Source organism: Drosophila busckii, chromosome 3L, assembly GCF_011750605.1.
Source record: "Drosophila busckii strain San Diego stock center, stock number 13000-0081.31 chromosome 3L, ASM1175060v1, whole genome shotgun sequence".
NCBI lineage: Eukaryota > Metazoa > Arthropoda > Insecta > Diptera > Drosophilidae > Drosophila > Drosophila busckii.
In genome coordinates, this window is record NC_046606.1 from 1,678,598 (window position 1) to 1,688,961 (window position 10,364).

A 10,364-nucleotide genomic window follows, 5' to 3' on the forward strand; every position below is an offset into this window, starting at 1 on the left:
GCTTCATTTTCTTAAGCTCATGAAAATTGAATTTTTTGATAAGTTTTGCTTATGAAAAAATAATTTCTTTAGTACAAACTGCTTATTATATTATATTATATATATAGCTAAGCCTAATTTCATTTCATAAAGCCAATTAAATTTTTTTAATAAGTGTTGCTTATGGAAAAATTATAATAATAATATTTGAATTAAAAAATAATTTGTTCAAAGCAAACTGCTTATGGTATTAGTTACATAGTTATAGTTTCTCTATAGACCAATGCGAAAAAGCGCGTTGAGCTGTCAGCAATTTGGCTTCAATAAAAATTGAAAATTTTCCAATCTAAGTTTGTCTGCGATTGCGCATGAATTCGCTGAAGAGCTGGCGAACCAGGCGCTCATCCTTGTAGCGAGTGAAGCGCAAGCTGCTTTTGCTGATGAGCAGACCGCTGCTGAAGTGATACAGAATCTGCTGAAGAAAGGATCTCAGCTCGCTGAATATATGAACAGCAGCAAGCTGCAGCATTTGCGCGCTGTGTGCGGCATAGCAATGTTCGATGTAGGCGGCAAAGTCGCCGCTCTGCTGCGCATGGCAGTAGCTGCAGATGCGCTGAGATTTGTAGTGCGTCAGCATGTGACGCAGTGTGTCCAGTTCGTTGCTGGAGGCGAACTGACAGGAGTAGCAGTGGTACATAAGATGCGCGCTGAGTCGCTGAAAGTAGAAGGCAGCCGGGCTGTGCTCCTCCAGGCCGTGTTGGCTCATGGCGCTAATGCTGGGCATAAGGACGCGGCAGCTGTTGCATTGAAAGTATGCGCTGGGCTGCTGCAGCAGCAGCGGCTGCAAGTTGGCATCGGTAAGTTGCTTCACATCGTTCAGCTGATGCGCTGCATCCGAAATGTGCTGCGCAAGCTGCAGCAGATTGGCGTAGCTAAAGCCGCAGTAGCCGCACTGCTGCCGACGTCGCGCATCACAGACGAGCAGATAGTGCGCATCATGCTGCTGCTGCAAATGTTGCAGCACTAAGCTGCGCGCATCGTCTTCGTAGTCAATGCATTGGGGGCAAGCGAGCTGCGGCTTAATGCTAAAGTAAAATGGCAGCTGCGCATGCGCTGAGCGCCAATGCTGACGCAGCTCATCCAGCAGTGCACTGCTCCACGCGCAATGCGCGCAGCAAAGCTCAAAGCACTGCTGCTGCATTGGCTGCGCCAGCTGCCAGCTATAGCAATGGGGCAGCTCGTTGCACAGCAGCTCACACTGTTGCAGCGCCAGCCCAAGCAGCGCAGCATGAGCAAGCCGCATATGCTGCTTGACCGGCAGCTCTGTGGCAGCGCCGTAAGTACAGTGCGCGCACCTGTAGCGCTGATGCTGCGCACAGTGTCCCAGCTTGGAGTGATAGCCGAGACTTACACGTCGGCAGGCGTGGCAATAGTAGCAAACACTTTTCTTACTCCATTTGCTGTGCGAGCGATGCTGAAAGCTTTCCAGCGGCTGCACGCGCTTGCCCGCATGCTGCCGCAAAATGTGGCATACAGTTACCTCCATATCTTCGTCGCTGCCCTCGCAGCAGTACGGACAAATGTAGCGGGCGCAATGGCCATGCGCCTGCTGCACATGCAGCAACATCGCGTCGCGTTCGGGTGCTTGGAAGCTGCAGATGTTGCAACACCAGCAATCCATGCGAAAAGCAGCTGAAAAGAAAGAACCATTAAAGTTGCGGCTTATGTGTTGACAAAGCTTAAATGTGATTTCAGATTTTTTAATGGGTGTAGGAGGCGTATGGAAAATAGGAGAAGCTTCGTAACAAATTTAGTGGCTCTAACTCTTCTAGTCTCTGAGTTCTTGTTGCTCATACAGACGGAGCGACAGACGAACAAGTTTATATGAACTTCGTAGAAGAACCAGGAGAACCTTCATACAAAATTTAGTTGCTCTAACTCTTCTAGTCTCTGAGTTCTTGTTGCTCATGATAAACGAGAGGGAAAGAGAGATACAAAAATATTTGTGAAATACAACAAAAGTAAGCGCATTAAAGTTTGTCGCAACTAACATTTGAATACACTTTGAGGCAGTTTATATGGAAAACTAATACTGAGTTATATATGCGGTCGAGAACATGACAAAGCTTATGTAAATAGGAGAAGGAGTTCTTGTTGCTCATACGGATGGACGGTTGAACTTCATAATACCCTATTCAATTTTTTATAAAAAGCTTCACAATAGTGGACCGTTATTACCAAATTTAGTTGCGCTAACTTTAGTCTCTGAGTTCTTGTTGCTCATACAGACGGACAAGGTTATATGAACTTCGTAGAAGAACCTTCTCAATAGAAGAACCTTCATACCAAATTTAGTGGCTCTAACTCTTCTAGTCTCGGAGTTCTTGTTGCTCATACAGACGGAGCGACAGACAGACAGACGGACAACGATATATGAACTTAGTATAAGAACCAGGAGAGCCTTCGTACCAAATTTAGTGGCTCTAACTCTTCTAGTCTCTGAGTTCTTGTTGCTCATACAGACGAGCGACAGACGACAAGTTTATATGAACTTCGTAGAAGAACCAGGAGAACCTTCATACAAAATTTAGTTGCTCTAACTCTTCTAGTCTCTGAGTTCTTGTTGCTCATACAGACGGAGCGACAGACGGACAGACGGACATAGCTATATCTACTCATAATACGTTTTTCCATTTTCGATAAGCAATATCAAACAATATATAATCAAATTAGATACACCCCTCGTTTCTGGTACTTACGAACTTGAAGCCAACGCGTCTGCCCAACGAAACGACGCAGCTCCGTGGACATGTCGCGTCTATGCATCACAATGTCCACAAGTTCCTTGACATGATAATTGCGAATATGCTGCTCGATGTGGCTGCGATGGGGATGAAACAAAGCACAGGCGCCGCATTGATAAAGATGCCGCTTGTGCATGGCCAAATGCTCCATTATCGTCTCCGCCGACACTTGCGATCGTCGCGGCCTTTTGCAATGCGGACACTTGAAGCTCTGCGCATAGCTGTGCTCACGTACCAGATGCAAGCGCATTGCATCCTCGCTGGCCAAATGCTGCTGGCAATCAGTGACGCCGCATACAAAGCGCTGCTCCTTGGGCACGTAATCATGGAGTGGACAACGCACCACATGCTTGCCGGCCACCGAGATGGTTAGTTCAGTCTCCGTTTCCGCTGCGCTGGTAACTTGTGATAGCTTCTCATTGTCACTGAGCTCGATTATCTCAGCGCAATGAGACAATTCCGCAGCTTCAGTCTTTTGCTTTTCCTCTTCGAATTCTAGTGCTGTCTCTTCATCGTCACTGAGCTCGATTATCTCTGCGCATGGAGCCAACTGCAGCGATACAGCAATTTCTGTGGCAGCTTCAGTCTCAGTTCTTTCCTTTGCGTCTAGTGGTTGCTCCTCGTCACTGAGCTCGATTATTTCGCACTGAGGCAACTGCTGCGTTGCTAGTTCAGAAGTTGCGCTTACATTTTCTGTGGCAGCTTTAGTCCTTGCCTTTTCCTGCGCCTTTTTGCTGCTGATAGCTTCAATATCTAGTGCTCGCTGGCGCTCAGTTGTCTGCTCGGATTGAAGCTTTGCCAGTTCACATGTTTCCAGCGCAACTGCAGTTTCCTTTTTCTCAATGCCTAGTGCATGTCTTATCTGTCCAGCGAGCTGGCCGTAGGTATCGCTGTTATCCTTGAGTTGTTCTTGCTTTAGCTGAGGCATCTTCTGCTTTTCGATCGGCGTTTCAGTGCTCACTGTGGCATTCTCAGCTAAGTTAGTTGCTTCCTTCTGAGTTTCCGCTTCCTGTCCAACGTGCACTGTCTCGAATCGATGTTGCTTTAGACATATCGTATATAAATTAAATTTAAACTTAAATGCAGCCAAAGGCTCAAATTGTTGGCACTAAATTCATTACTTACCCTTGTGTATACACGCGAGATTCGTTTCAATCTGTCGCATAGTTTTTTGTATGCGCTAAAAATTGTTTTGCCTGTAGCTTGAGTTGCGCTTTGCACTGTTTGCTGCTTGACATTTGCTAGCTGCTCTGCTTCTTCTGGAGTTGCATCATTAGACTGCAACGCTGCAAGCGATTCCACTTTAGTAATCTGCAGTGGTAAAGGTGCAACTGACTGAACTGGCGCCTGCTCCAGCAATTGGCTGTTCGTTGTGTCATACTCCTGCTCTAAACAGTTGGCCAGGCCTGCAGCTGCTGCTGTTGTGCTTGTTGTTGCTGTTTCCTTGAGCAATTGATCCAGCTGCTGACAAAGTTCCATGCGCACGCACAAACGCTTCGGCGCACTGACATCAGTTGTATCCATTTCTGCCAAACTTTGCAGCTTATTGCCATCGGCACGAGGTTTGGGTCGACCTCGTTTACGCTTCGGAGTTGCTGCTGGCAATTTAACTTTGCTCTTAGCTAGATCACACCTACCCTTGCTTATGTCCTGCTGCATAGTTGGCTTAGCTTTGGCTGCAGACTCTGCTGCTTCTATTTGTGACTTAATTTCACTATAGGAAAGCGCTTCGCTGCTCATGGGCAGCAAGCAGCGTCTTCGCTGCCTTATGGGCTTATTATTTGCTTTAGCCGGCTTCGACTGTTGCTTATTGCTATTGTTTGAATTTCGATGCGTTTTAAGTTTTGCAATCTTAGGCAGCGGCTGCTCGCTGCTCTCTTGGGCTGCTACTACTGGTGGCTCATTTTCCACTTCATCCCAGTTTTCTGGCTCTTTGCTCATATCCTGTTTAGGCTGTTGCTCATCTTTGCTCGAAGTATTGAAGAGCTGCTCGCGATACATCAGCGGATTGCTGCTCATGGGCTGTTGGGTACTTGTATAACGCGCTCTCTCCTTCTCTGCTTCAGCCGCCTTCATTAGACGATGCTCCAAATAGGTGCGTGCCACGTGCTTCTTGTTGTTAGTGCAGCTCATAGTATTGACTTGCGCAGGATAACAAACGCCTGCCTGAAACCTTGCAGGATTCCAGTGAGGGGATGTTGGCACACCGCTTGGCGAATTGCTGTAAGTTGCTGCTGCTGCTGGCGGCCTTGAGCTTGCTGGCGTCTTGTTGCGCAGGCTCCAATACTTTTGACCACGCGGATCATTTACATTTAAATCCATGGGCAGTGTATAGCACGTTCTGTTTGACTTTGCTGCTCTCAGAGACGGCAGCGATAACGACAACGCTGACGACGAGCGGGCGCGCTTCTCTGCATACTGCGCTGCCAGCGAATTTCTGGGCGGCGATGGATTTGAGTAGCGCTTGGGCACTGCATCGCTGCTGCGACGCTCAAATAAAGGCGCACTGGCAGCTGAAGAGTAAGGATTAGCTCTACATTCGAGCTGCATTGCCCTGAGAGCTGAAGAGCTTGAAGCGAGTGCCATCGACTGTTGTTGGGCGGGCTTAGCTGAGCTGCTGGCACGCTCTGCATTCACAGCCGCATCAGAATCCGCCTGCTCCGCCGGCTTCATGTCAACAATAGCGTTTGTCAACTCAGCTGTCATCAAATTCTGTAAAAAGCACAAACTGTACAACGGAATTTCTTTAACATTTAGTTTTAGTTACAAATATTTTTAGTAAGTTCGATTTCTAATCGAAGGCGCAAAGAATTAATAAATTGCAGCTAGACAGTCTAAAATGTATTTAGTTTTTTGTTTAACTTAAGTTTGAGCTAATATAAATACAAATCAAATTTGATTTCTATGCCTGGTTAGAGCATTCAAATTTCGCTTTGAGTCGCGCTTCAGTCTCTGTCTTTATTGCATTTGCTTCTCTTCTGTTGCTTATCTGCTACTCTGGCCTGACTAATTTTTGACATTTGTGTTAAGTCATCAGCGCAGACAACGGGACGTCGTTTGAGGCCTTGTTGTTGTTGTTGTTGCTGGTTTGTTACCTGTGACTGATTAATTTGGCTATTATGGCATTTTGGCTTTATTTTATGCGCACTGCCCACCACACACACACACCATCAAGTTTCACCCAACAAACACAACCAAGTGTACGCCCCCAGCGCCCTCCGCCCTAGCCATGCGCCCCGCCTTTGATCGTTTTTTGGCAGCAACTACGATCGATTCGTTTCGATCTTCTTCTGCTTGTAGCACGTCAAAGTCAAAGCGCTGCGCTGTCGGCTTTAGCTCATAATAGCCCCAGTTAATTGCTAATAGCCGACGGTGCAGATTTCTATGTCAGCTTGTATTTTAAAAAGCTTTATGAGGCTGCTGCTGCTGCTGCCTTATTAAACGTTGTTTGGTCTCATATTATTTGAATTTTGTTCGTTGTAATTTGCGTTCCGCGTTCCAGCATGCAAATGTGCATGAAGTTCGTTTCGGTTACAGTTTGATGATAACAAATTCATTGACCCAAAATGTGGTACGCCTCATATTTTCAACTTTGACTAGTTCCCAGCAATCAAAAATAATATATACTCAAACTCAGCGCTGATCTCTTAATTGCAGCCACAGCAATTTCTACGCTTGAGGTTTTTGTTTTTGGTGAAATCGTTTGGGATATACACAAATGAGTGCATGGGGCGCGGTTGCCACACACTCGAGCTAAAAACGAAGAAGATTATTTTTTTTAATATAAAGCCATTGGTAAATGGCAAATTTAAAATCACTTCATTTGTCAGTTCGCTGCTCGCCACAGGCTGCAATTATCATAAAATTTAATGATCTGCTCCACTTTATGCGCAACGTCTGGCAACGCTTAAGCGCTAAAATTATGGCAAAGCAAACAATAAAAGCTCATAAAGCTCAAAATAATCCTTGATATTTGTTGCTTCGCTCATGCGCTGCATTAACAACAAATTGAAGAGTATTTTATTTAAAATAATTGCAAAAATGAACAAAAATAAATTCAATGCTAAAGAATTTTTACTAAAATTTACATCACAATTTTGTGGCAGTGAATAATTCTTTAGGCTATATTTTATATAGGGTATTTAAGCAGTTGACTATAGCAAGCTTATCGAGCTGCCTTTTGTTGTTGTTATGTGGTTGTTGCCTTTTGTATTTGGGGCCCACAGTCCGTAAATCACGACGGGGCACAAATATTTAGTATTAATATCGTAAATTGTCACAAGTTGGCCCCAATTTGCCTGCCGTGTTATAAATTTGCATGCCAGAGAATTATACACACACACATACAAAGGAGTACGAAGACTGGGAGCGGGAGCGGGAGTGGGGGGCAAGGCTTGGGAAGAGTATTAAGAGTGCTTGTGGGCGTCTTTTGTGTGTGCGTGCGCTTGGCGAGCAAATTGAGTTCTAATGGCCGATGGAGACTTTTTCCAGCTCTCTCAATATTTCTTCAAGTTTGCGCATTTTCAATTAGACCTCTGAACTCTGGACTTGCCTGACTTTGGGCTGCTGTAGCAACACACACACACACACATACACATGCATTAAAATTTTTTGCAGGCAACGTTAAGTTTATAGTGCGTCTGACAAGTTTTGGGTGTGTGTGTGTGTGTGTGTGTTGCAAGTGGCAAGTGGGCAGCGGGTTGTGGCATTGGCTTGTGCTTAAACTGCTTGTGTTTCGCATATTTTAATGAAGTCCATTGAAGTTTGTGCGAACGAAATTGCATTTATAAGCTGAGCTTAGACTTTCTTACATTTTTATGTTGCTGTCAGTTTATTTTCTGTTGCTGCTGCTGTTGTTGTTTCTGTTGCTGTTGGGGCTGTAACCGGCGCGCGTTTATTACAATCTAATGAAGTCGAGCCTGCCACTTAACGGTTGTTAGAGGAGGAGGCGCTGCCTTTATCTCGGTTTTCTACTCTTTGGCCAGCTTTGTTAGCTTGTTGCTGCTGCTTCGCTGCTTCTTCTTCTTATACATTTTTTTTAGTGGCTTTCGTTACGCAATTTTGATGTAGTTGCCAGCAAATGAAGCGTTAAATTTTGCTGGCCTCTAGGCAAACTGAAATATTTATTTGTCTGCTAATAAATAAACTTGGTTTATTGTACGTAAAGTGCAACTTGCTAAAATTAATACTCGTAGATTTTGTTTCGTTTCGACCCCATAAAAACTGTAGCATAAATATTAAAATAGATGGTACCATTAGTTAAAGCTCAGTGTAAATAAAATTAAATATATAAGCGCTAAAAAATAAAGCACGTGCATGCTCTTACTTGACAGATCTGTAGAAAAGCGTAGTGTTGTTAAAACTACTGCGCGCATTCTTTACTGTGAACATTACCTAACACTCACACTTATTTGCAGAAAAAAAGTGCTGAATTTTAGCAGCATTTCAGAATTAATGATTCCCTTATGGTATACATTCATGCAGAAGTCTAATAAGTAATATAAAATATTAAAATGATTTTTACTTACCATGTGCAAGTAGCGCCGCAATTAGTTCAGTTAATATTGAGGCGTCTGCAGATCGGGGAAGCAGCGTATAGAATAAACAAGAATAATTACGCAACAGCTCAATTTGCCTTTGACCAGCAGCTATTATTGCTATGATGCGCGCTAAATTTAACAATAAATAACTTTATACTGTATAAATAATTATGCACAACTTGCTCTGACAAATTTAGCTTTGCTCCAAATTCCAACTTCAGCCAAAAGGAGCTTATCGATATGAATAGGAACTGTTTGTGTCCTAATTAAATACTTATAAATACTCACATGCGTAAGTATCGATACTTGCATGCGTAAGTATCGATAAGCGAACTTGATTATTCGCCTGTCGCTAATTTTGGCTGCTCCTGTGACTTAATTTGTTAGTTTAATTTTTTAGTGTGCAAATTGGAATGTGTTTTAATTTCAAGCTATGTATGTGCAGTGCCTAATTAATAATAATACATTTATATTGTGTAAAGCGCGTGGCTGCAGATTTTTTTTATTTATTTATTTTTTTTTTGTTGCAAGTGTTGTTAAAAAAGCTGTGTGCCATGTTTAATTAATAATAATACATAAATATGCTGTAATAGTGCGTGGTGCAATGTTTTTTAATAATAAAATATAAATTTGGCGCAAAAAAGCGTGTGCCGCAGTCAAAGGAGCCCTAGCGCTCCTTATGTTCAAAAGTGTCATGGCGGCAAATTAAGTGCAGTGTGCGTGCGTGTGTGTGTGTGTGTGTTTTTTTTTTCATTTTTGTTATGTGCTTTGTGCTCTTTTTCTAGTGTGCCGATGTCGCCTGCAGTTGCTCTCTCGCTCGCTCTCTCATGGTAAGTCACGCTGTCCTTTTATCATTTGTTATGCTTTGGCAATTTTCGTTGCATTAATTGCGCATTACTTGTTGAGTTTTATTTGTTTTCAGTTTTGTGCTTATGCATACATATGCAATGACGTATGTATTATATGTATGAGTGTTTTGCTTTTGACTTGCGAGACTTGTTGCGTCCGTTAGATTTCATTTTTGTGCTTATGCATATGTATGTAATCACATTTGCATGTGTGTGAACATACAAATAATTTTTGCTGACTGCAAACGCAGCTCTTAGTACAGTTTCAATGTAAAATATAATTCTATTGTTGTAGTTGTTATAATATTTATATAAGGATTTTACGGATTGGGATATTCTTTTATTTCCTTAGTATTCATTTAGTCAACGCTTTATTAGACTTTTTAATGTTATTAGAGCATTTCGTAAATGTTCGTGCTTTGCTTTTAAATATACTTAAAATAAAGTTTATTTGTTGCTTGCATTTTTTATAATGCAATTGTTTTCCAAACTGCATTCCCAGCTTCTAGCTCTGTGGGCAAACCATTTGGCCATTTCCCATTGTCGCCCGCCCGTCAGGCCAGCAGCCAAGACATAATAAATAACCGCTGTCATTCATAATGTCAACAGTGCTGCCAACATTTTGCTGTTATCTGCGCGCAATTCTAACAACAACATTGTGTGTGTGCCCGGGCCTGGGTCTGGCCAAGAGTTGACTGGGCCAAGACTTTAAGCTTAACTTTGGCTTGGACATGGGAACGAAGCAAAAGCAGCAGCAGCAGCAGCAGCCACAGACAAAGTGGCTAAGGCTTAGGCTTGCTAGAGTATGTCTCTCTGTGTGTGTGTGTGTGTGTGTTGGCCATTCTTTTGGCCAACTGCAGTTGCGTCTGCGTCTGCGCTTTGACATCTTACAGATCAATTCATGATAATCGTTGGGACCACCATGGCCACAAAGCAGAGCCCACTTTGGGTGGAAACGTTCTCGTGGCTGCTGGCCTGGCTAGCAAGCAGACCTTTTTACCGGAATTTAACTGTTTTCATTGGAATTGAATTTCCAAGCATGAGCAGCAAGCAGCAGCAGCGACAGTGCGACTCACATGTAATCGATATTTTTCGAGCCACAAAGACAACAACAACAACAACAATTGCACATAGCACTAGAAAGAGAAAGAGATAGAGATAGAGCGTTCGAGTGTGTGGCAAAAAGGGTCAGC

The 10,364-nt window shown here is 43.4% G+C and overlaps 1 protein-coding gene across 1 annotated transcript; it reads right to left on the reverse strand.

Annotated features, from left to right (window-relative positions):
• Positions 1–242: 242 nt before the first annotated feature.
• Positions 243–5,456, reverse strand: LOC108598320. The gene is made up of 3 exons (XM_017984937.1): positions 3,909–5,456; positions 2,739–3,825; positions 243–1,671 (listed from the first exon to the last, which is right to left on the reverse strand). Exons 1-3 carry the CDS (start codon positions 5,454–5,456, stop codon positions 326–328), a joined length of 3,981 nt encoding a protein of 1,326 aa, XP_017840426.1. The 3' UTR covers positions 243–325.
• Between the last annotated feature and the right edge of the window lie 4,908 nt (positions 5,457–10,364).